General features: G+C 43.0%; 1 protein-coding gene across 3 annotated transcripts in view; it reads left to right on the forward strand.

Annotated features, from left to right (window-relative positions):
- LOC108937158 (ras-related protein Rab-6B) overlaps positions 1 to 27408 on the forward strand; it is a 58932-nt gene that overhangs the window by 4051 nt on the left and 27473 nt on the right. For all 3 annotated transcript variants that reach the window (XR_003797856.1, XM_018756931.2, XM_018756932.2), the window contains exon 2: positions 20955 to 21013. Coding sequence is in view for 2 of the 3 variants with exons in the window: in XM_018756931.2 (XP_018612447.1) it covers positions 20955 to 21013 (59 nt within the window). In the remaining variant the exon portion in view is untranslated. The remainder of the gene's footprint in view (positions 1 to 20954; positions 21014 to 27408) is intronic.

Below are 27408 nucleotides of genomic sequence, written 5' to 3' on the forward strand. Positions count from 1 at the left end.
AATTTTAATTTAACATCGATATATTCGCTCTTGGGAAATTTGTCACAGTGCTCTACTTGAGCAGCTTGTGTTTGAAAAGCTATGATGTTGGAGATTTAGTGTCAGTTGGGGGTGATGGGATAGCAGTGGATACAAGCAGTGGCTAGAGCCTTTGGAGGACCTGGGTTTGAATCCCTGCTCCAGCTGTAGTACGCTCAAGCAAGGTATTTACCTTGAATTGCAGCAGTAAAAAATTCCCCAACTGCGTTAAAAGGGGGAATAGATGTAAGCAGCTTAACGCTGCGAGATGCTTTGGAGAAAAAATTTACGCTATATAACTGCAAATGGCTTGAGCAGAAGCCCACGAAGCTGTCAGGTTGAGAAAAATGTTAAGATCAACATGCTGGCAATTAAATCTTTCGTACAACTTTCCCGAATGTCCTGGTTTTGTGAGTGAGGTTTGGGGAAGGGTGTTACATGAGATGTGATGATTCTTCATCTAAGTTCTCTTGAAGAAAGAGAAAAGGCGGTATACCGTCATGTCTCGGAGTTCCGAGTAAAAGAATATTCTATTGTCTGTTTGACTTCTGGAAGCCAGCATTTGTGACTAGCAACCCGAGACCATTTTTTTTGCGGTGGTCTAACAGTTGGCCCTGTGTTGGGAGGACCGGCTCACAGAAAGACAGCGCATTGGCAGGGGTCCGAACGAGGCTCGCTCGAAACCCCGTTGCACAGAAAATTTTACACCGTTTAACCTCTCTCTGTCTGTTTCTCCCTCTGTTTCAGGGGTGGGGCAGCTTTCGTTAATTATAAATTAGGACAGAAGATGGGATAGACCTGATAACTCTCCCCCTGTCGCTCTGCATCCGCACACACAAACCCAGATAATGATCGCTGCTTCTAATGAGATTCGCAGGCAAGATTGCTGCTTTGTCTCGTTCTTGCTGCATGTCAAATAGCTTCTTGGTGTGTATGATGATGAATTTCTACCAGGTCAGAATCAGTGCTATTCTCTTTATGAATCACAGCACATCACTTAGATGATGTGACAGAATCGAGCGTTGTGCGCTGATCTAATTTTCCTCATCTCGTTTAAGAATTTAACAGCGTCATCTGTACTTACCAGACCTAATCATTATAATTGTGATAGAGGCATAACGTATCAGTTTATCATGCAGAACATTTAATAAATTGCTGCTAAAATGAGTAAAAATGAAATTCATTTGACAACCAAGAAATATTGCTGGTAATACCTTTTTCATCTTAATGTGCCAGAAAGAAAAAAGTTCATTACGAGCAACATGTTATCACCAGGTTCAATGTTTTATGCGAAAAATAATTTGTATACATACGTACTCGTGATTACAGGAACCTGACAGCACCATCTTGCCATTAAAATATCATATAGGTTGTATAAATTGACTTACTGGAAGGTTATTGTGATTTTGTAAGATCTAAGTTTATTTAAATGTATTTTCCGCTGCATTTCATTACATTATAATTGCACTGCAAGGGCCTAAAGATCATAACCATGAATCCAGACGCACAGTTAATTTCCACGTGCCTGCAGAGTGTATGACAAATGAATGCCTGTTTATGTATGTGTACATATGGTGTATCTAGAAATTTCTTTTTTGGCAGTACATCTGTTTGCGGTAGTAGCTGGGTGTTTTTCCAGCTGCTGCCTGGGTTTGAAATGTGCCAGAAGATCAAGGTTTTCTTGTGCTCCCTCGTGGCTTAGTGTTTCAGTGCGGAAAGGCTGGGGACAATGCGAAAACGCGGTGCCGTTCTTCAAAAAGGCCGATAAGAGCGTCTTCCACCGGTAAAATGTCTCGCCGCTTTGCTGTTGTTTTTTTCTTGCTGCCTTAACATTTCTAAACATGTTTCAAAGCCTTTTCAATGCCGGTGGAGGCACATAATGTTATATATAGTAGCCTGCCATGCTTGTCGGAGCATTCAGATGGAGTTAGCAATTAGTTAAAATATAAAGCTTCAGTTAAGAAGAAAAAAAAATCTTCAGGAAATGAAACACGCCATGCTAAAAATGAAAAAATCATTTTAAATCTATACTTGTTAAAATTCCGCCTGGTCAAAAATGTCAGTGGTATTATTGCCTCATCGATCCTGCGCATACAGTATATGGTGTATATATATTATTATATTATTCTTGAAACATTTTTCGTAAGGTGAGTTCTCATAACTCAAAGATGTAATTACATTCGATTTAATCTTAAAAAAAAAAAATTTCCAATACTAAGCCCCATTTATAATTACATAACACCAAATTCCATTAAAATGAACACAATTACTTATGCGATCCCAAAATCAGTGGGTAGTAGACCAGGAGGGGTACACCCTGGGCAGGATGCCAGTCCATCACAGGGTAGCCACACACGTTCACTACAGGCAATTCAGAGTCCCAAGTTAACCTGAAAGGCACATCTTTTGCAATTATTGCTTCATAAAGCTTCATTGATCCACCGTGCATATAAAAGGCTGAGAGCTTTTAATTCTTATTCCACCCATATGGTTTATCAGCAATTCAGGTATATTTATAATGTTGCAACTTTATGTAGAGCTGTCATAAAGTCTTACGAGAAGCTGAAATTTGCTCATGTGTAGGATGTGTTTGTGCCGTTAATTGTCTAGTCACAGCCCACAGCAAGACGCATGAATGTATAAAATTTCATCGTGCCACTTTGAACCGTTCAGGCTTTTCCAGGAAACATCTGGGCACCTCAGGACAGCGGCGCCGCAGCTCAGATTCGAGTTCTGTGGCGGAGGAATTTAATTGGCTTTGTTCGGCTGTGCTGTGCCGTTTAAGTAGGCCACGCTGTCTTGGCTCATCGCTCTAAAGCTCCATCCTACGGGCGCCTGCAGGTTGTCGGGTTTTACGCGCTGGTTTGCGCGAGTGTGTGAGGGATGATTGACATTTTAACGACCTGCTGGGGGATGCGAATTGGCATGTGCGGATGCAGAATTTGGACTATCCGGATGGTCAGCTGTTTGGCTGGGGGACACCGACATACACCAACACCAGCTCACCTTATTGTCTGTCGTTTCTTCATCCCTCTCCTAGTTACTGCAAACAAACACCTGGTTGCCATGACTCCCAGTTTTCCTGTTTAAACCCCTGCTTGACGGAGATTACAGTTGTGAAGTTCGAGACTCTACGGCACATCTCAGATTTGTTTAGCCTTTTCCCAGACCATATTTTGGGCCTGTAGTCTTCAGACAAAACCTGCTGTTGAGTTCAACCCACCTCCACCCGAGTCCAAGCTTCACCCTTTGAAGGGGATCAGAGAATTGTCACAAACAATTTTTTTTACTTCCATTATCTTTCTGTACTTTTAGTCCCTGTTCCTTCCGGTTGTTCGGTTGTCCGAGCCAGCAGGGTGGCTAGCGGTCAACCCTTCCCGTTGGATTAGAGCAGTCAACCATCCCTGAAGCTGCAGTTCATCACTGTTCATCGCTGGAGCTTTCCCCTCACGGCCCCACGCATGAGCCCGCTGAAGGAGCCAGGTTTTTCACTTGGCGAGCAGAATCAGAATCGGCTTTATTGGCCAAGTATACCTGAGCGTGCAAGGAATTTGTTTCCGGTTTAGAGCAAACCCACAGTGCACATTCACACATACAGACTACATAAGAACATACTGAACTAGACATAAACTGATACAAACATGATTATCGATAATGCAGCAGACAAGAACATAGTATAATGCAGACAGAACATAAAAGCATGCAGACATAATACAACTAAATGACCAAGCATAGAAAAAAAAGTACGCGTTGACCTATATCATAAAGTGACATTATAATGCGGTGATTGTCAGTTATTTGAAGAACATTTTGCAAATGGGTATGATGTTACTCAAAAGATATAAAGAAACATATTGCACATGGATATGATATTGCACAAGGATATAAGGAAACATTGCACAAAAGATCTAAGAACATACTGCACATGGGTGTAATGCTGAACAAGTAGGGTACAGTAGTAGCAAAAAGTCCAGTGAAGATTGAGGTTATAGGAGGGTGTTCAGAATATTTATGGCTGCCGGGAGAAAGCTGTTTTGGTGTCTGGCAGTTCTTGTTTTGATTTTGAGCAGGATGAACCAAGTGAGCAGTTAGTGAGCCACGTAACAAATCAATTGTATGTCAAGAGCCTGCGGAAGCTGCGTGATTCTCGTAGCTTTGCGAGTGGAGCCACAAGGGTGTACCGTACATGTACTAGGTATAAGGTTAGAGGGCTGCTGGGAGTTCGAGCTGCATCCCGGGGCGGGCTGTTTCTTCACTGACAGCACCTAAAGATAACTTGGAGTTTTTCATTTCACATTTCAATGCGCTCTTCAGCCCTGATGGATGGGAAGAGGCCGTTCCCCAGGAGCTTGATCTGCTATTGATTGAGCTGCTCGGCCTGTAATGGGCTGTAATTGATCATAAGCACCTCCCCGGCCATATGGCTTATGTTGTGTCGTTATGGCCTCTTGACTGATACTGTGAACAGGCCATTCAACCACCTGAGTTTTGGAAAGTCTCTGAGAAGAGCTGAGGAATGGTGAAAGTTATAATAATTGTCATTTTTCATTATCACTGGAAACCATCACATTTGCCATCTCAGGATATAAAGGAAAAGCGTGATACACAACTGCAAGCATTCGTGAACGAGCGAGGCAATGATGTGCAAGAGGAAATTAAGTGCGTCTTTAAAATCCAATGTAATGTCGCACCGCTATATAAATATGTGATTGTAGCGAGAGCAAAGTATTGATTTAGCAGACTGAGAAGAAGCATTTAGATCATCATATCCATAAGACATTGCATCAGTTCAGTTGTTCATCCATTTTTGTCGAAAATGAATGCATTTACGCTGCAATTTTCAATCCCGCTCTTACCAGCTGCGTGCTGAGGAATACCAAGCAGCAGAACATTGGCTCCATACATCTGCTGTGCGGCCAAGTGGATGTAGAGGGATAGCATAACTGCACCGCTTACCATCCCCGAGGACGAAGGGACTGCAAATCCAATATGTCTCATGTCACCGGTGTCCTGCACCGGCTGCCGTGAGCCGCAGTTTTCGTGCGTCTTCGGCTTCTCTCTGCTTTCTTGAATATACTAATACGTACGGTATATACTGCTGTCGCGGCAATGTGGCGCTGAGCTCTTTTTGAACACTCGCACCTAATTTCTCACCCATGTGTTTATTTTGCTGCAGTTAAATGAGACATGTAATATTTGAGGTGTTCGGTTGTTCGCTGAGCTTGACATTTAGGTTGCAAACGTTTCATCACCAGTCGAGGTGACATCATCAGCGTGCAAGTTGTGTGATTTGTGTTGGATGCTTCCTCCTATGTATATTGTTTGATGAGTGGGAAACGAGGCGAAAGGACGAAAACCGAAGGACGAGAACTGAGAACAAGGGTTCCGTGCGAACTGGACGTCACGAAGGAGGACGGTTGTCTCTGACGAGATTCCGCAAAGGTATGGGAGCTGAGGAGGGTCTTTTAAAGGGTGAGCGGTTAGTCAGGTGTTGGACCAGAGTCAGGTGCTGTCAGCTGAGTTGTGGGCATGGACGTGACAAACTTCCACTTAAAAATGCTGCGTACAATACTGAAAAGTTCATTTACAATGATATACAGATACATTTTGTTCATTATGGTTGTTTTGGCTCTCCGGTTGTGTCAACAGCATGTAAAATTATTTTGCTGGAGTTTTTCTTACCTTCAAGGGTTAACAGAAGCCCAGTCGCTCATACCACTTAAAGACCCCGAGTGCATCCTTGGGTGGAGGATGGAAGTCATTTTCTCAGTGTGGACACACACACTCCATTGGGTTTTGTCTGCGTTAATACGTACGTTTCCGCTCTCTTCCCATCACGTTCGGGTGCTTGGATTGCACTGGCCGGCAAATACTTTAAAGCTTTTACCCTTTCAGCTTTTACCATTATCTTTGAGATATCCGCTAGGTCTAATTATATTGCCTTCCTGCATCTACCAGTTGTGCATTGTGGAGAAACTCTAATCCCATCTGAAGAGGGTTAGTACTGAAGCTTCACTTTATTTAATACTATATGATGCTGCTGGATAAATAGAGCAGAGACACAGATGACAGACTTTCTCTCATGGCTCAGTTTCACTATATGCTAGTTAATGTTGTCGATAAAAATTTTATTAACCGTAGTGTGTCTGCGATAGCTTTTGAAATTATGAGACCTGTTTGCGGGTTTTAGTAAAGAGGGATCTTGGTAAATGATTATAGATTATTTGGACTCCCACAGTATAAGTCTAGGAAAAAGAGGAGCGGATGACTTGGGGAGAATGATCGCAAGGCGTCTGTAATGAGAGCTATCGGGACACATCCAGTTTGTGAACCTAAACCTGCCATCTTTCTTTCTCCCCCAAAGTGGTCTCCGCCAAATTTATTACAGGTAGGAAGCTACTGAAACCAATTTGTACCATAGATTCATGTGTCTTCGTGTTCTGTCCACATACCTTTTTGGAATGATACAAGCCTGTATCAGGACAAGGCATCTCCAGTGCACAATTTAGAACCATCTGTCCTGAATGTGACTGTTACCTTTTCAAATCTATCAATATTTCATGCACATTTCTCTTTGATACATTATCTCTGCTCATATGACTAATGTGGCTGAGATTGAGGGTGGGGTTATAGTAGCACTTGCATTCTGCTTATTGTGCTGCATCGTGTTGCATTCCATTATGCTTGTTGCCATGAGTCCTGCTCCGAGATGAAAGGAGACCCAGTTCGGAACTTCTTGATTCATTTACTGCGCAGACGTGAACTGCGGGAGCCGCGGTGCACCCAGGTCGCACAAGACCCCCAGACTGCTGCTACATTCCCCTTTAGATACCCTCAAACAAGGCTGTGTCTTCGAGCTACAGGTGTTCTGTGTTGCTAGGCAACAATAGATTCATAAGTACAATATTGATAAGTATATGCATTGTGAAAAGTTGCTAGGTAAATTCAAGAATCTGTGTTGGTGAAAGTATTAAAATCATGCAAAAGATGAGCACGTACGAGAACAAAAAGAAAAGCCAAAGGAAAGGCCCTGTGTTACGTGCTAATTTCAGCCCTTCGCATACAAATGCGCTAAATGTCATGTTCAGACAGTGCTAGTTAGAGAAACAAGGTATATGCCTGCATTACTTTTACCATGGTGGGGGGATGTGGTGGTGCAGCGGGCTTGGCTTAGTCTTGCTCTCTGCTGGGTTAGGGGTTCAAGTCCCACTTGGGGTGCCTTGCAATGGACTGGCGTCCCATCCGAGGTGTGTCCCCTCCCCCTCCAGCCCTACGCCCTGTGTTGCCGGGTTAGGCTCCGGCTCGCCGCATCCCCGCTTGGGACAAGTGGCTTCAGCCGGTGTGTGTGTGTGTGTGTGTGTGTGTGTGTGTGCTTTTACCATACGACTGGAATTTAACCTGAAAAAAAACTATATAAAAAAAAAAAACGCAACAGAATTTCCACACCAACATTTTGAGGGCTTTGTGAATTTTTGAAACTCGACTTGTCCCGGTGACTGTTATTGCAGAGCTCCAGTTGAAAAGACAAGAAGGCAGAGTCCCTGAGCTCCGTTCGGTCCTGCACGCTGTGTCATCCTACCAGTTTGATCGCTGGAGATGAATACCAGCACTGGTGTAGGTATTTCCCAGCAGCCCCGGGGGTGAGCACCGCGCCATTGTGAAGATAGAATTGCCTTTTAGTGCTCTACAGGTATCATGCATCACTTGAAATTATAACAGTATTATGTTCCCTCTCCGCTGCTGTAAAATACAGCCGTTGAAATAGCTGAGGCATTCTACTGTGCCTTTTAAGACACTTTTACATTCGTTATTTATTTGATGGGAAATTTGATTTCAGGATCTTCTTGTCTGTCATACTGATGTTCAGTACCGGAAAGGCTGTCTTTGTAACCAACACAAGCAAGTATATATGGGTACCGTAATGGTTCAGCTGCACTAAAGAAGTCAATTTATTTTCATTTTGAAGGTTGTTATTGTGCCATGTATTTTCACTTTGCTGAGAATCTGTATAAATATCCACTTTGCTCATCATCACGTTTGACGGACGAGCGCGCAGACTGCCTTGATTTTACATATAAAGGACAACGTAGCGGGCCACATTTATTTATGTAACATAATCCTTATTATTCACAGATGAACTGAAGCCGTCTTGGTTCTGCAAGTGCCGCGCTTAACCTTGATGCGTTTTGTGATATTGTTTTTCCCATGTAACTCACTGTCTGGTTGATTACATTTATTCATTTAGCTGATGCTCTTCTCCAAAGTGACTTACAATGTTAAGGTTACAATTATTTACCTGTTTATACAGCTGGGTAATTTTACTGGAGCAATGTAGGGTAAGACCTTGCTCAAGGGTACTACCCATGGAGGTGGAGCTCAAACCGGCAACCTTTGGGTCAAAAGTCAGTAGCTCTAACCACTACGTTACCAGCTGTCCTTCAGTTTGTTGAGAGGTGTTGGTTAATTTTCACTTTGTATTCCACTGCTGTAAGGGTCAATTTTCATTGCAGGTCTTTGTTTAATCTTAGGTAAGTGCTGCACTAATATTTTTCTATGCCTGATTACTAAACGTCTGCATAAAAATTTGCTTTGGATATGGGTGTCTGCGAAGTATAAGCACCCAAACTTTCCTCTGACCATCGCTGATTGCCTTGAAACATACCTTCAGCTCCGATAAGGCAAATACAGTACATATCTTACTAGCATTTTCAGCACCAGCTTCTCAGCCAATCCGCATTGCACTGCTTTGTGGGAAGTGCCATGTGCAAGGTCAACAGGTCAACGTTGACGTTTAGTCACGTCTATTTTTGCAAAAATATACAGCCTGGTTTATTTGCATTTTGTAATGTTATCCTGCTGTTAAATTCCTGAGGACATGTAGGAGAAATAAATATGTTCCCGTGGGTGGATTTGCCTCTACTGGAGTGGCTGACAACCTCTCCAAGCCTCGCCATGACTCATATCATTAGTGTCACCATTAAGGCCCCTAAATATTTACGAGTTTAATTTAATCAAAATCTCCAAGTACCTCAGGGTTTGTAACGGTGATTTAAGTTCTGAGGGTTGTGTGCGTTCACATGATTTAGTAGTATTCCGTATTTGAATACTGTTTAAATATGTATAAAGTATTTACAAGGCTTGCGGCTTGGTTATAATCTTCCGTCAGAAACCAGCCGCTTCAGCAGTCGATCCAAAGTCTTTTTTTTTTTTCAATGAAATCTTTACCACCTGAAGCTCAAACTCAACCTGTCATTGTACAGCACAGGCTTTCCCCGCTTTACCACGCTTATTCATTCCTGAAAAACCCTTTGTAAGGCGAACTCTCGTAACTCGAGAACATAATTACCGTGGCTTTAAATGGTAAGAATTTTTATTGCGTTCCTGAGCCCGAAAGTTGTCACCCGTCGCCGTTAAAATATGACCAGATCTTATGAAATGGATGCAATTACTTCAGTGCTTATCATTATCTCTCATAACATAAGAAGGCAGTTTCCTCTCGCTATTCACGCCATAATACCGTTTGGATGTTCACCTGTGCTTGTTCAGCTCTTTCACATCTACTCCGCACACTTAACAATCAGAGACAAAATATGCACAAAAGGATACTCAATTTTTATATATTAATTCAACCTTTAATGCAAAAAAGAAAAACCCAACAGTAAAGGCCAATCAACGAAAACAGCGTTGATAATGTGTAAATGGGGCCCATGATTACTGCAATTTTAACGGGTGAAGCTAGCAGTCGAGGGTTAAAGCAGGTTGAGAATGCAACACAAGTTAAACAATAAATGTGAAGAAGAATACGCGGAGACTCTGGTCCCATGACGCCGAGCTGTCGGCAGGTATACAAAATTTAGTTTGCGTCCTTACGAATGCTGTGAAATTCCTCGTAAGCCAAAGTAGGGACGTAAAATTAAACTCGTAAAGTCGAATTCTCGTAACGCGAACGTGTGCATCTCGGGGTTCTACTGTGTATGCGAGTGTGCAGCATTGTGAAAGATTAATTTTACAGGGGCTTTCAGGGGCCTCCTGGGAGTGCACAGGAGCCTGGCCACCAACCAGCTGACTTGCCCAGAAGCTCTTGGAAATGTCCTCAAAGAAAGCAGGCGTAACAAATGTGGTCCCCTGACCCCATTAATAGTTGCATTGCTCAGAGAGAGGCAGGGACACAGAGCCCATCCACAGCAGGCCCACCTCTGCGATTTGTGCCCAGGGCAGGTATAAGGGGATCAGGCACCGGTCACATAGCAGACCTGCTGGGAATGGACAGGTGGGGTGCCTAGGAGCCTGGGATTACCCTTCTTCGCATGCAGCCCGGGACCTCTGAAAGTGCACGTGCGGGTGGGGTGGGTGAGGACTGGAGGACAGATGGAACGGAAGCGTCAGGGGAGCGACTACGTTTCCAACATGGAGATGATCCAGCGCTCGGCAAGCTGGTACAACAGACACTACAACGCGTATAACTATAGTGACTTACATATTTATTCGCTGTTAAGGTTTTTACACGTTTGGAGGTTTTGAACAATATTTGTTCCCGAGAGCGTGCCAATATTGATTTTAGACGTGTTGTGCATAGGAGCAGAGTTAATATCAATCTTGTTTTTAATCTTCAGTTCTACATTGCTCTCATCTCAAGCCTGGTGGGACTAATTTGGTGCGTTAAGGTGCGTCGGTCTGATGGGCTTCTAAAACTCTAACTCGCAGCAGCTTTGTTGGGTTTTGTTTAGCTCCTAGCAGACCTACAACGTGTTCATCCACTGTTGGAGTTCTATGAAGATGTTCTGCAAATTTTTTTTATGTTGAGCGAGTTATTTTCCTCAAGACCCTGTTGCGCATTTAATGTTTATTTTAAAATGTACGAATTTCACACTTAAAGAAACCGTGCCCTCAATGACACGTCTCAAAGCTCTTATTTAGTTTTGTTATTGAAAAAAATAGCTGCGACTAATAGAGTGTGAAATATTGCCTCCACTGGTAAAAAGTTTGGGACCGGGTCATATTTGAGTATAACCGAACTGAAGTGTTTTACCGGAGCCTGCAAATCCGATATCGTGTATTTCCCTACATGGTTCAAAGTATTTTAAGAAATTGCATACTTCTGAGTGGGTGCATTTCATAAACATTACAAAAGTACTTTTTTTTTTTCCCTTTTAATTTTCTGTTCTGCATTGAGATTGGTTTGCTGTTTTTTGAGAGGATCCTTGTTCTTCTTTTCATGTTGTTCGAATAACAGGGTCAAGGGTTCTCCGTGAAGAATAGTGGCGGTGCGAGCGAAATATTAATGGAGCTGCAAATATCATGGTGGTTCTTGCTCAGCTCAAATCAGGCATAGTAGGGAAAAAAAAATCAATGGTACGATGGAGAAAAAAATCAATGGCAGAGAAGGGGAATGCGATGGAGGTATGCACACCCTGCCCCTGAGGCAGCCAAGCTGGCCTGGCGATGGGGCGTCGTGAACAGCCAGCCTTGCTCACCTGTCACAGAGTTTAATTTTATACTCCATTCATGTCAGGTCATGCAAAAAGACAACTCTGACCACTTTCTCCATTTCTGCTTCCAATTTTCGTATCACCATATGGGCCTTTTACATATGCAATACTGGCTTTATGTGATGCTGCTGCTTTATTAACTCTTTCTGGAATATTCCTAGCAGTAATTAATTATTCTCACCTCTCTGTGTTTTTCCACCATCAGCTGCCATGTTATATAACGGAATTGCAACTTCCACGGGTTTTTGAGCCGCTTTAACTGAAGCGTGCGCTTGATATCAAGCTATTTTTTCAGGGCTTGCTAAATATTTGATGCGTTATGTTCTTTGCAGTGTCCCAGGCTGGAGGTCCTCTGTCATGTGATGGCAGAAGGGAGCGCCTTCTGCGTATTTTTAGCCCGTCTCCGTGTGAGCAGGGTCCCGTCCAGAACGCAGCCACGCTCTCTTCTCGGCTTCCAAACACCCCAGGGGACTGTGTGCTTTTTAGCATTTAACCCCTTGAGATCTGCTTCAGCTTCCTTGCCGGTGAGCTTCAGAGCGAACGAGCTCATCAGAGAGAACAGGTCCCTTCTTTGTCACTGATAAGTGGACCGGGGTGGACCTACACCACGTCGAACGCATTGGTCCTTGTAATGTTTTGTCTGCTGCAGATTTGCAGGTGCACCTGTGATCGCAAGATTTCTTTTAAAATGCATGTCTCACGGCTGTGAAAAATGAGAATACCTGATGCATAATATTCTCTCGGCGGGAAGTACAGTGCTGTTCAAGCATGCACTGACCGATTTCCTCGATTTATCCTCTATGTGTATGTTCGTTAAAAGAAATGCTTTTGAAAACGATCAGTTCTATCAACAGTTGTGCATGACAACAATGATTAACATCTCAGTAGATCACTGAACAGAACCACTGCTGCACTGAGTTCATTCCAGTGTTTCCTACAGATAAATTGATGGTGCCGCACATCAATATCACAGCCCTGAGCAAAAGGTGGCCTCTTCGATGAATGGTAATCGGGTAAATTATGTCGGGCACAGTGGGAATGTGAATGAAGCCGAACGCTTCGTCACGTACGTCCATACATCCTCGTGGCCTGTACTTTGTTCTTGTTTGCACTGAGGACCGTAAATGGAGGACGTAGGCTTTATCCTCGAAGATTTCTGTTTGCCATTTGTCATGTGAGGCTCTTAGTTGAGAAGTGTGCAAGAGGAACCTCTCTACTCAAGAGACAGAGCAGGCCTTCGAATTTGTATTGTGGGATAGCGGACGGTTCTTCAAGGGGGAAAGCCTCTAGTTCTTTGAGGGATGAAGGTCATGAGAATCTCATTCACGCCGCAACGATGTTTAAATCTGCTCATTTGTGAGGCTACGGAAACAATTTGAAATGGCTGTTGCTTCCATTTATCAGCGTGTATGGGGTTGTTGTCATCGTGAAATGCGGGGTTTGCGCCGTCGGACGTCCCTTGTGCCATAAAATGGCCTAATATTCTTTTTGTGTTACCGGATCAGATGTTTGCCCTACGTGTTTCTGTAATTCCCACGAGAGAGCTACCTGTACCATTACAGATCCACAGCTTTCTTTAATAGTTCCCAACATACAAAACACGCTGAAGACATCCTTTTGTCTGGATGTGGGGGAAAAATAAAAGCCCTCTAATCATACCATGTTATGCTTCTCCTGCTGTTTTTGCTTTTACTTCACCAAGTCTTATTGCTCACCGGCAATGGATTGAAGTCCATGGCACACGTTTTATGTTGAGCTTGGGGCACAGCGGTTTTGATTGATGTTTGTTCTTATTTTTGATGCTTTTGCTGTTTGGTTTTGAGCAATTTAGTGTCAGTCTCTCGCCATTATTGGATTTTGAGTTTCAATCATCGTGCTTTTCTTGTTCAGTTTTCCCCTCTTTGGCATATGCTTAACATGGACATTGTTCCCTTTTCACAAGAAATAATTTTGCATTTGCATTTCAGGTACAATTGGATTTTGAAACTCCTGCTCATGTTGCTTTACAGACTCACATATTGACATGCTAATTGATCTTTTATAGTACTTTTCCACTATATTGTCCACCTCGTTTATTTGGCATCACTTTCATCGGTACACTAGTACCTCAGCTCGCAAACTCAACTGGGGCCGGAAGTTGGTTTGTGACTTGAACTCTTCCTGACTTCGTGCACAACATCACCATCAAAAAATGCCGTCTCTCCATGGCTCCAACTTCTTCTCCATCTGAGTGCATTTTGCTGCCCCTATTGGTGGAAAGTGGAAATGCAGGCCATATTTTGCTCTGCAAAAGAAAATGTTTAGAAAATGGACCAGCAGAGAAAGTGCAATTAAAAATGAATAAACAAACTTGGAAATGTTTGTGTCTCCAAAAATTCGTATGTCTGGTGTTTGCAACATGAGGTACAAGTTTATGATTCTAATTGTGTTGGAATGCTGTATGTTTCTAAGAAAGAAAACCGGTTATGTTAGTTGCACCGACTAAATATAATGCATTCCAGAATAATTGGCTTGATAAAGCATTAAGAATTTGATTTAACTGTGTAATAGTGTTTGATTTATGGGAGACAGACATTTTTAATTGCAAAGAGTGCCAACTGTTCTCCTCTGCATACAAGAAATAAGATCCTTATTTAGCATTCCTGGACGGGTGGACTACAGGAGGTTAAGGTGCACATGTGCAGCTTGTCTAGATGGCAGATGTTTCTCCCTCTTTTAATTGCCCCTCGTGACCATAACCCCTGCCGAAGTGTCTTTGAACCAACAGTGAAAGGGATGCTCTTCATTACCGGTGTCCCTGTTATTCAGCATCCGCTAAATGTGCACCGTTTTTCTGATGCCTCTGCTTGTTAAGCTTTCCTTTAATTTGACTTTGTAATTCGTTAACTGTGTGTGACCTCCACAAAATAAGTCAGTTTATTATTCAATGCCGCTTGGAACCAAAGACCCTTAAAGGTGCCATCACAGTTTCTTTCCAAGTTCATCCACTGTCCATCGTTTCGTCAGTATTGTTCTGAGAAGCAGCAGAAGTGGAAGAAAAAATTAAGCATATTCCATTTAGCTGGAGAGAACTGAAGGTAACAAAGGCACAATTAAAAAAAGCTGATTACTGTGTTCCACTCATAATATCTCATCAAGAAGTAAATTAATTGATGATTTTACGGTTATCATTATTTTCATTACTTTTGCCAAAGTGGCAGTGAATGCCAGCAAATTATAATGAACAACAGACAGTCCCTTGGTGCCACATTAAAATGCACAAAAGAAGCTCTGATTTTCTCTCATTACCTGTAAGCACATAGTTTAATGAAAATAATAAAGTTCTTCACACTAACGGTCAACAAGAGACAAGGAAGTCATTTGTTTATTTTTTCCTGTCTTTGTCTGGAGAATTTACTTGGTAGCTGAACTGGCAGAATTTATGAATAACATTGCATAGAGTTGCATTTGTATTTATTAATTTTGTAAAATGAAAGCACAGAGATGTGTCTTGCTGGATATCTATGCCACTTTCATTAGAGATCTCACCAACACATTGTTCAGTCTTTGCCGCAGCTGGGCAACATTCACTTTCGCATACACTTTAAGGATCCAGGTTTAAATCTCACCTCCTGCTGTAATTCCCTGGAGCAAGGTACCTACCCTGCATTGCTGCAGTAAAAACGGCCCAGATGAATAAATGGATAAATCACTGTGAGTAGCTACATTGTAAGTCGGCATCAGTTAAAATAGCTAACTAAATCTAAATGTAAAAATAAAAGTAGCTAAACAAATGTAAATGTAGGGCAGCAAGCTGAGGGGGGTGTTTGGTCAGAGGTCCTTTATTCTCTGTGTGTGTGTGTGGGACACCCAAACACCCTGCACCACATTAATTAGGCTTTAATGGAAATCAATAGGTGGCAGGCCCTGAAGAAAAAGCAATATTGATCAGTCCAAATGTCAAGATGAAACAGTTTCCCCCCAACAAGGTTGAAGGTTGGGACTCTGGCTCCAGGGGATTTGGGGTGCAATCATTGCAGCAAACTCCTGCTGCCATCATGGAATTGTGTCATTCACTGTGTTGTATTCCATATCATTCGCTCTACATGCTCAGGTATTGGTATGTGGTGCCCTGCGGCATCACTTTTTCCTTTTTAACACTTCCATATGATTACAGCAGATAATGTTTAATTCATCACATTTAAAGAAACTAATTATGACCTCAGTGACCAGGATTAAATAAGAAGTTTAATATTTAATTCCAATTTCCAGTCCTTTGGCCGTGAAATGTATATTATTCCGAAAAAGCAGCCCTTGAAGATAAAGTGATGGCTTTATTGCTTTCATTGCAACTACTTTTTCAAATCTAATTGTCCAACTGCATTCGTCTGTTTTTGGGTTGATGTTCATTTAAAACTTGATTGTTGTACAAAATCTTTTATAGAAGTCTGTAGATTTTTTCTTTGTTATGTTTTCAGTGGTTGCGAATTCAAACAAAGCAAAAGAGTACACCTTTTAACATATTTTTTAAACATTTAACTAAGAGCGTAGATGTAAAATTATTGGCCATTAGAAACACAATGTGTCAAAACAATTTTTGACATGAAGTCAATAACCGCTTTGCATTATTGTCAAATTCAGGGCCCAATTTACTTCTGGATGTTATAACTAAAATCAGCAGTACTTCTATCTGTTCTAAAAAGTTGTCCTTAAAAGTTTCAGTGCTTGAACAGAAGAAATTATAATACAGTTTATACAATTCCAGAACTCTGCTATCATTTGTGTTTTTTATATTTCAGCTTCCATTTGTTATTCTGAAATTGAACGTAAATCGTTTGAAGAATTTATCATGGACAATCTTGTGGGTTTATTGAAAAGCATTTATATTGCGTTGTTTGTGTTTCCCCTTCAGAAAATGTTCTGTCAGAAGGTAATGGACTGTTACAGAAGATTTATCACATAGCCAACTGTGATATGAGTCACCAAATGTTGAATACAAGAATTTCCATAGCCGGTCATAATCCTTGAAGAAAAATTGATACTTTGATAGCATTTTATTTTAATTATTACTTTTCACTGCGATAGCTGTTAATTTAAGATGAATGCTAAAAGGAGACCAAGGTCGGTACCCCTGTTACTGTGATCTGGAGATATGAGACTGGAACTGAATCATTAGTCACTCTATGAGGAGGTTGATTTTCGTAGACTGATTTTAGGCTCCGTTGTGGCCACATTTCCTGATGTTAGTTGACGACAATTTTCTCTGAAGCGATGCTACTATTTGCCGCCGTGGCCCAAAGTATTGGCACGCGTGCACTTTTTGCAGATAGCTCAAAAAAAAAAAAAAATGTTGAAATTGACCACAGTATTTGGTCTCCGTAATTCTTAATGTGACTGTTACAGAGCCTTTGATTTTGATTCGGAACCGCAAAAAGTGTTATTTTTGTTATTTTATTATTTGCAAATGTGCAAGGGTGCTGATATTTTTGGGCCAACTGTGTTGATGCAAAGTAACTTCAAGAAGCCTGTTCAGAGAGAAAACTATGCTGCCAGTATAATAACTGTTATTATGACTAGCTTGCTTTACCATTTCTTGTGTTTCCCTGATGATCATTGCTTGCGAGTTGTTGAAGAGAGCGGTACCATTTTTGCTGATGATCTGCTCACTGGCTTGTACAAGGCAAAGCAAACGGATAAACCGTAATGGCGATAGAAAGCAGCACGTTGGGTGATGTGCAGGTGGTCACTTGGAGACGAGGCCGATGGTACTCACCTTCCAGGTAGAAAGTGACAAGTAGCTCTCGGTAGTAGTGAGCATCCGCAAACAGCTCGAAGTGCTGCCCTCTTATCCACTTAATTGCTAGTCCACTTTGTGGAGATAGAAGTGCTCGGCATAATAGTCCTCTTCATTTTTGTCTCCATATCCTGGTACTCATGGAGAGAAGATGATGCGGTTAGGGAAAATGGGGTGCCGGTCTCTTAGTTTCTTCAGAAAGTATGAAGTAAATGCCTGTGTAATACTGACAACGCAGGTAATATGCGGTAAAGTAAAAATGAAGTCTGTTCTTCACTGATGTTTGAGTATTGCCATGTACTTAATAAACTAAATATTATTATGGGGTAATAATTATCTCATTATTTTAAAAAAAAAAAACAATTAAGGTTGTTATATTGTTGTATTACATTAATACATGTACTTCTTGGGTTATGCAGCTGCTGTTTATATCAGCAGAGCTTATTTTGTCCAATATCTTCAACAGAACAGTACTAGTTGTGGCATAATAAAAATGCATCTCAAAAAAGCAGCAATTTATAACACACCGTTGACATTAATAACATGCAGAAATAACCATTTGAATGATGAGATCCTGCCTGGAAGGTACACATGTAATGTAATAAGATGCAAAGATAATTTCCTTGCATAAAAATTGGATTTCCATAATTAGGGGGGCAGTCAATGTAGTGGAGGTGCTTTCCAGTAGATTCATGCTGTTCAGCTCTGGTACTGGATAGCTGCAGTGTTGGTGGCCTCAAGGAGTGCTGCCTTGGGTTGTTTTGACATTCGTTAAAATAAAAGTTGACTTCTGTCCTTAATGTTAACTGTAAGAGACATTTCATGAAAAGCTAAACAATTTTAGTTCTGCATTTTTTCAAAAATCTCCAAATCGCTGCTTCATCAGAGTTATTAAGATGCATTTGTTGGGATCAGGTGTCCGTTTCAAGGGATTTTCAGTAACGTCAGCATAAAATGACACAATGAAATAATAAATCAGGCTGTGGTTAGTCGCTGGTATCAACACCAGATGCTAATACATGTTGGTGGGGAACAAGACAGGAATAGAAGACTGCTGTGTCAGCATGCCACCGCATTGACGCTTGTATGACTTTTTCGGAGGGAAGTGGACAGCTGATGTGAAGTTATTTATGGGGACATAACCAGGAAATCTTTTCAAGGCTTCAGCGCTCAAGGCAGTAGCACTGGTTTCGAGCTGAGTACGGTGAGGAATAGTGATTTTGTGTTTTTTTCCCCCTTAAATGTCAGCCTCCCAGGACCTGAAGGGAAGGAACTACATCTGAATAGATCTAGATTCAAATAAAAAACTCGGCATAGAAGCGAGTCTCCAGGCGAAGCTTGAGGCTGCTGGCAGAAAGAAGAGAATGCAAACTAATTAGTCTCCAGCTCCTTTTCCACTGCAAAAGGAGGGAGCGCTTAACCTCCGTGGGCCGCCTCTGCGTGGAAATTTTCACAAGTGCACGAAATTTCTCTCGTTCCTTTTCCGCGCTCTCAGCTACCCAAAAATAAATATTAATTATTGCTAGATGTACAATGGAAGGGTCACCCAATAGCTAATGGCTTTCATTCTTCTCATAATGAGGTTGAGCAGCCGCACTCTGCAAGCGTGAAGAACACACTCGGTGTTTGCCGTTGACAAACATGGACCCCCATGCTCTTCCAGCCCTGAACCTCAACATGCAGAAGCCTCTACATGCACACTTACATGTTAGAAAGACCTTGTTCTGTTATACCTGACATCATCCACTCCTTTCGCAATATTCCTGCGTACAGGATCGAAAGATCCGAGGAGAATGACCTTCGTCCTGATTTAAAGAATCAGTCGTAAAGATATATTTTTTGGGGGGAGGGGATGGTTTCTAGGAAAAAGGGAAATGCAGTTTTGAATTTTCTTGAAGCCTTTGTAACACTGCACAGGCCCTGGTCACTTAAGGTCCAGTGAACTCTTCGAGGTCTTTGGGGAAATGGCAGGCAAATGACTTACAGAAATCAAAATCTGTGAAGAACCGGTGAGAGACAGAGCACATTCCAAGGGTCCTGTATAACCTCCTTTCGTGCCTTTATATACCAGGGAGATATATATATATATATATTTTTTACAATAATTACTATGAAAAACGATTAATAAAAATTGTCAGATAGAAAGTTACTCCGTCTAATGAATTGCTCTTCTTGGCATCATCACATGAGAATCTGGAAAGGCAGAGCATCCCTCAAGATCATAATTAAAAATTCTGGGAGTTATTTCATTCTTTCCAGTAGTATTTGATGCATGTAATAATTATCTTCTAGCGGTTTAGATTCGTATTTACTGAACAAATTCTTGCAAATTAAAACAAAGGACAGTAGGAAAACACAAGTGTTGTACATCAGGATAGTAAATATGTCAAGTACCACAAGCTTCATAGAAATAATAGAAAAGTTTGTCATCTGGATGCTTTTTTAAACATAATCCCCCTACAGTATGCCCAACTACCCAATGGAATAATTACCCTTCTCTCTTAGTTTTTAGGAAAACACCCATACATTTTGATTCAACCTGATTTTTTTATTTATTCCAACTAAGTGTTAGTCACTTAGTAGAGTGGTGTGATCCAAATAGCCTCGTCATAATCAACAGGAAAATGGAGGAAATTTTTTTTTGGTCTTCCTCCACTTTGCTCCCATTCCCAGTATTGGTTCTCAATGAAGACACTAAGCAAGTTGGGTCTTAGTAATACCTTGCTGGACAAATAGTCAAGCGGCGTGTGGTGGCATAGTGGGTTGGACCATGTCCTGCTCTCCGGTGGGTGTGAGGTTCGCGTCCCACTTGGGGAGCCTTGTGACGGACTGGCGTCCCATCCTGGGTGTGTCCCCTCCCCCTCCAGCCTTATGCCCTGTGTTGCCAGGTTAGGCTCCGGTTCACCACGATCCTGTATGGGACAAGTGGTTTCAGATGGTGTGTGTGGACAAGTAGTCTTGTCATGGAATACACACATTATTTGCATCTGCAGTGAAGGACAGCAACACGTTTTTATTCTCTTCCCTAATTTGGGGCTGGCGATTAGATTTTATTTTGTATTTCTGTTAGGCTGAAGACCGGCTATTGAAGATTCTTTTATTAACGCACAGTGTGAGAAGAGGCTCCTATGCGCAGTGGTCCCGTAATGGTCACTGCGCTGCTATGTTCACACTGAGAGGTCTTCGCCACTCTATCATTCCGCTGCACAGCTGAGCCCTCTTCTTGTCCCAAACCCACAATTCAGATTCTTCTTAAACCTTCATGCCAGAACACTGAGTAAACAACCCACATTTTATAAAAAAAAAAAAAAAAAAGAATACAGTAACAAAAACAAATATTTCCATATTATAAGAATGTTTTTTGATAAAAAAAAAACGAAAGGCCAGAATAAACTAGGTTATTTTCAAATATGAGTTGTAAATGAAACATGAAGCCTTCGTGGGTATCAAAGTTTCGTCAATAATTTAGAGCACACTTACTATCTGCTCTTGGTGCATATTGTTCCATCTTTTGTGCATGTTTTTCTTGGAATAAGCACAATTTTTTTTTATTATAAGGCCATAAACCTTTAAATATGTGATGTGCATTGCTTTCAGTGTGTTGCCATGACATGATTCCATTATAATGTGTGTAAATTTGAAATATTAACATTTTCTCCTCCATTTTTTTGCAGTTGGAAAGACATCGCTGATCACAAGGTTCATGTATGACAGCTTTGACAACACGTACCAGGTGGGCAATACCTCCATCACGCTGTGACTGTCAGCATCCGTTTTCCCAATGTCATATTTCTCACACTGTTGGAATCCATAAATAAACATATCGCCAATTTTAGACAGTGTCATACCTGCTTCTGAACAAGTTTATTCTCATCATCTGTAATTATCAAGTTATGTTTTATGGAGTATCGAACTCAGACATGCATTAGCAGCTGGTCCTTCCAGGTCGTGTGGAAAGAAGCAGTGAATGGGAAGTTCCACATGATACATAAACCTTAAAGCTCCACGAAACAAAATGACTTTGATGTCGTTGAGCTGAAGTCTGTGAAAAAGACAGATGCTTTTAATCTCAGTGGATATAGTACTTCCGGGCCATATGGGCTGTCTGTTTTTCCTTTCAAGGTAAAATAGGTGGCTCAAAGGTATCCAGTTCTGCAGGAGACACTTCTAAGCCATCCACGAGATGCGAAGAGTAAATAGCAGACCCCTGAGGGGCCCTTGCTCTTGATCTGTTCACACAGTAAGAGCCTCTCCGCTCTCCAGCATCAGCACTTTCTCCGCATTGAACATGGAGCGGCCCCCGTTTTTGGGAGCAATGCACACTAAATGCATGCATTTCACGGAAGAGCATATAAATTATCTGAAATTTGTAAGGATTTCACATTACTTGTTCATGGCAACTTCCATGACTCGGATATTAGCATTTTCATCTTGTAGCTTGGGTTCAAAAAAGAAAAACATGTGGACATGGTTTTAATTATTTATGGTAGAACTGGAATTTATTGCAGCGACTGCCTGATAGGTGAGTTCATCCTAGGTGCTGTGTGTAGCGTTCTATAAACTGCTTATCAGGAAAATAAATAAGAAATTAATGACAAAGTAGTGCATGTACTTGCATTTTTCAGTATTTCAGGTTAAGTACCATGTATAGGTGTAGGTACATATATATACATAAATACCATGCATATGCAGACATGCATACCTGCTTCGTAGACTTAACCCTCCTACTCTTTTGGTCGCAATCGAGAACTTTTATGACAATGCTACCCAACATGCGGTGTATTAATTATTTCCAACATTAATTATACAACAGTAATAATTAAGCGAGACATTACCTTCACTTTTCTCACACCGTAAAAATATGTGTAGTTACGTTCGAAATGCAGTTACGTCACATTTGAGAGAAAGCAGGATATTGCTAATAGCTGTTGCTGTCAGATATTAATGAAAAATCGGCAGCACATTTACGACATTTGGACTTTCTTACGAGTGCTCATTAAGGGTCTCACATTTACCGAATCGCCTGTGCTGTGATGAACCGGAAATGCTTTTGGGACGTAAATAGAGCCCGACTCTGACGACCCCTTTCTACATTCATGTGCCGTGTAGAAGACGCCGGACGAGGGACCGCATGATGAATGTCCGTAATATCTGTCAACTGACAATATGCTTGCCTGTCTTTCGGGCAATTTTGTCTGAGCCACGGTGTGCTGTGTCAGTTCCCCGGCGGCTCTTCTCTCCTCTGTGAGATGCAGAAGATACTTGTGGCCTTCAGATCTGCGCTAAGGAAGTGCCTTCCACATAGCCAGGGGAGAGGTGCAGCATGACCCCACAGTGCTGCACCCATTAGAGCTGCTGAATTCATGCGGCTGTCAGAAAGATAACAAGTGTGGCCTGAGGGCTGGAGGTGCGGACGAGAGCTTCCCGGGAAGTGTGCTTGTTCGGGGCCTCTCTCACAGTGAGGGCCAGGAGAGGCCAAGGCACTTTGTGGCTGCCGCTGCATCGACCTGACCCGCTGCGAACTGCTCCGGACGAAATGGCGCAGTGTTATTTAAAGGCTGCCCTCCACCTTCGCTCTACACCCTGCTTGTGTAGACTCCTTATCACAGTCAAGCGTTTGTTTCCTAAAGGGAGCGCATCTGTAATTTTGTTCAAAAGCAAAATCATTATTAAAAGACTCGTGTATTGACTCCTCGTGCTACGAACGTTTGAGTTACAAACTTTCAGAGTTACGAACATTTTCCATCGCAAGTGCATTTTGTTTGAAATTTCATTTCCTGTCATTTCTGTCCGTTGAGGGGCAAAAGCCACCTGCGTTTCCGCGTCTTGGCGCGGGAGCAAAATATCTGGACAGGACGGGGGTGCAGAACCACCTCCGTTCAACTTGCCTCCACGTGTTTTCAGCTTGTGCCTGCTGTTAGCCAGCTTTGGCGAGCAATAAGATGAGAAATGTCGCACATGTTTGTGAGATGAATCAGTCGATAAACGCGCCGGCCATGACGGTGTGAAGACTTGCATAAAGGTTTATTATTCTTTCCCGTGATCTTTAAATATTTACAAAGACTTGCAAACAAACTGAAAGAATTACAGTCTCGGTTGTGTTAGTAAATTGAGAACACGAGTCTTGAATTGGCAAACTTGTATAGTGGACATATGACTCTTTATATTTTGAAGTGAGGCCTCCAGCTGTGTAGCCGCAGTAGAGTTTGACTGATTGGGGGACGTTGGTGCGTTAACTAATTGCTGCTCATCGCGGACAATCTACGAGTTTAAGTTCACAAGTATCCCCCCACGTTAACTGTTGTGCACATACTTTTTGACTTTCCTTCAGCGCATTCTCATCCGGTTGTGTCGAACGTGTGTCCAAGTGGCCTGCGGTGTTTCCGAAACGCGCGGGAAAGTGTTCGGTGACTCACGGCCACGCTCACGTTCTCCCACGTGGAAAACAGCCAGCGGAAAAGTGTGATGCGAGGCGGTCAAGGATTTGCTACGGCACACAGTGGACTTCTTGAGGGAGTGCCATCTGTGATTGTGAAATAAGCTGTGAAGGCTCCGTCCTCAGTTACTGGAGTCCTAATAGGCTAAATTGTGGCTTTTTACTATGAGCAATGGGTGCCTGTCAGGAAGAGAATGCACGTAGTTCCTTTCCCTAAATCATCCGTCCCTAAGCACCCTCAGCATTCTTTGCGAATAACACGGAATAATTTAGGTAACCACCGGTTTTGGTGAAGCTAGCATTTGCTTTAAGAATGGTGCAATAATTCACATTTTTTCCATTCTTTTCCTTTTTTCAAAGTCTCAGTTAGAAGAAAATGATGGTAAGTGATAGAGGGCTTAAAAGTGTTGGAAAACAGGGGTGCTGCAAAGCAGCTGGGTAAAACAAAGGCCCCAAAGAGTCTTCCAGAAATGCTCTTAAGCACCCAGGAAACTGTTTGTCTATGCTTACACACTGCAGGACTCCCAGACCTCCAGAGAACAGCTGTTTCCTACATGCAGTCTGTTCGATCAGTTGGACCTACCAACCACTGCATGACTGCAGTTTGCATTGAATGTGCTTATTTATCTGATTCTTTTCTCCAAAGTCGCTTACAATTTTCAGTTCGGTACAGTGATTTACTCGTTCGTACAGCTGAATAATTTTCACTGTATATGTTCAGGGTAAGTACTTTGCTCAAGGGTACTACAGCCGGGATCTGAACGTGGGTCCTTCAAGGGGAATGTGGCGGCTCTAACTACTATACCACCTGCTGCCCCGCGGTCTGTTTGGTTTCCAGGAAAGTTGGCGGCACGAGAGGACGAGGGATACCGAATTTCCATTTCCTGCTGAGAACGCTTTCAAAGGACATAATAATGAAGCTTCAGTATATTTCTTCTTCCTACTGTATGACTCCTAGAACAAAAAGTGGCTTTAGTGATCAATGTATTCGGACAATCAGATGATTTAGTTACTCGGCCCTTCATTTCGTTTGTCTCGGTACAGAATTTGATATGTCACGTCTACTGTATATACGGCTTTTGCATTTGCTGCCGTTTGAATTGCGTGGGCAATAAGCGGGTTGTCCTGCGGTACAGTGGCCGTGTTGCCTCCTGGTTCTGACCTCTGCGTCCGGCTGTAACCACCTGCATGCACTCTCCCCTGTCACTATGAGATATATTGCTTTCTTAAACACAGATTAATACCATCTCATCCAGATGACGTCATTTCCTCCCTTGTGCTCTGAAAGGCAGCATCGAGCCTTTATAATCTAATCGATGGAGGTTAATGAGATAGCGTGGCTGTGTTCTCCTCTATGTCTTTAGAGGAACTTGGCTCTCGGTGCTGGGTTTGCAGCAGGCCGGCCCATCTCTGGCTAGTCTTCGTCTTGTCAGGGATGCATCGCTCACGAATGACGAGGCTCTTGGCATTGCCCTGTACAGTACGGCTCGGCCTGCTATCTGCCGCACCTGGATTATAATTTTAACTCAGGTTAAGCACTTGTGCTTATCGATAATTGAAGGTAGTTATTTCCCCGGGGGGGCGCGGTGTCGCAACGAGTTTGGCCGGGTCCTGCTCTCTGGTGGGCCTGGGGTTCGGGTCCTGCTTGAGGTACCTTGCGGTGGCCTGGCGTCCCGTGTCCCCTCCCCCTCTCCAGCCTTATGCCTCGTGTTGCTGGGTTAGGCTCCAGCTCACTGCGACCCCGCTCGGGACAAGTGGTTTCTGACAATGTGTGTGTGTATTTCCGTGGCTTCTCTTCTACTGGTCTTTGGGAGTCAGTAGTTCAGATCAGTGTAAAATGTCCTTTTCCAGACTCCAGCTTTTGGTGACGACCTACAAGCAGGTGGCAGAAGTGGGATTATCAGTGTAGCTGTACAGATGTATACCTGTGTCCTTCCATTACTTTGTATTGTCTTGTATGATCCAGTTCTCTATATCGTCTCAAAATTTAAAAAAACCCTGGTAAATCATTGTAGGTTGTTTTGGGAAAAAGTGTTGACTGAATAAATAAATGTCCTGTGCTGCATGTTCTCCCGGTTTGTTCATCCTTGTTCCCTATACTCCCATTCACCATGGTGAGGGAGAACGGCTCGGAGCTACGGGGGGGGGAGCAAGGCTGTTTTTCACGATGACATTCACCTGTAAAAAATTGAAAAGGTTATGAATAATTTCTTTGAATTTCGTATGCATGCCAGCCGCTCCTCTGTGTCGGATTCTATATATAACGCAGGAGTCGGAGGAACTTCGCTTCGCTGCTTAGGCCGAAAAGTGTAACCCCTTTGTGTCCTGAACTCCCAGGTTCTAGCTTATCGACCGCAGTAAGAGAAAGAGCCCATCGGTATTCCTAAACACACACACACTGCATGAGACCGTTCGTCCTAAGCGGGGTCGCGGTGAACCAGAGCCTAACCCGGCAACACAGGGCGCAAGGCTGGAAGGGGAGGGGACACCCAAGATGGGACGCCAGTCCGTCGCAAGGCACCCCAAGCGGGACTCGAACCCCAGACCCGCCAGAGAGCAGGCCTCGGCCAAACGTCCTGCACCACCACGCCTCCCTTCCTAAAAACATCAGGTGGATATTGTGGTGCTGTAGTTTCGCCATCTCAGCATGTCTACCTACATCTGCATGGGGCTTGAATGACAAACAGGAAGGCGCGTATCCCATTTTTTCCAGCTCACTGCAATTGCGGGACTGCATTTCTCACAAATTATGGTAATCTAGAGCAGATCCTTCGGTACTGATGAGGCTGGGAGTTGAACTCATGCGGGTCCTGCGTCACACTTACGGCGCTGTGTGCTGCGCCTGATGGCCGCGGGTTGCCGTTAGGTGACTGTGCACCAGAGATGGAGAGAGAAGTTTGGGCTCCTTGCACTAAAGCCTTGAGGTGAGGGCTCTGCAGCAGGCTGAATTGCCAGGGAAACGGGTGCGTGACTGCCATACTGATACCCAGCTCCTTTGTCCCTGGGGTGCCCGTGTTACCGGCTGTTTTCACAGACGGAGGAGAAGCGGGACAGTAGGGGCCACGGGGGGCTTGGGTGGAATAGGCAGCGTTTGGATAAGACATCAGTCCTTTTTACCTGGAAGGAACCAGTACGGTTTCATATAATCTGGGCGCAATCTTACTGGAGCTTTCTTAGATAAATCAATTAAATCTGTATCTATTTATTTAGCAGGTGCTATTACTTTTGAGGGGGGGGGCGCGGTGGCGCAGTGGGTTGGACCAGGGTCCTGCTCTCCAGTGGGTCTGGGGTTCGAGTCCCACTTGGGGTGCCTTGCGATGGACTGGCGTCCCATCTTGGGTGTCCCCTCCCCTTCCAGCCTTACGCCCTGTGTTGCCGGGTTAGGCTCCGGCTCCCCGCGACCCCGTATGGGACAAGCAGTTCTGAAAATGTGTGTGTGTGTGTGTGTGTTACTTTTGAGTTACTTACAATGATTTATCCATTTATACAGCTGGATAATATCTACTGTATCAATTCAGCTTAAGCATCCTGCTCGTTGGTACTACAGCACGAGGTGAGGATCAAACCACTACGCCAGCTGCTGGCTGCAGACAAATTTAAATTCAGTTTAGTTCAGTTTATTTTTATTAGAAGGCTCCATACAGGATTTGCCACGCAGTGTCTAAAAGGGTGACTAAAGGATAAATTACATA

The sequence above is a fragment of the Scleropages formosus genome, chromosome 8 (genome assembly GCF_900964775.1).
Source record: "Scleropages formosus chromosome 8, fSclFor1.1, whole genome shotgun sequence".
NCBI classification, from domain to species: Eukaryota; Metazoa; Chordata; class Actinopteri; order Osteoglossiformes; family Osteoglossidae; genus Scleropages; species Scleropages formosus.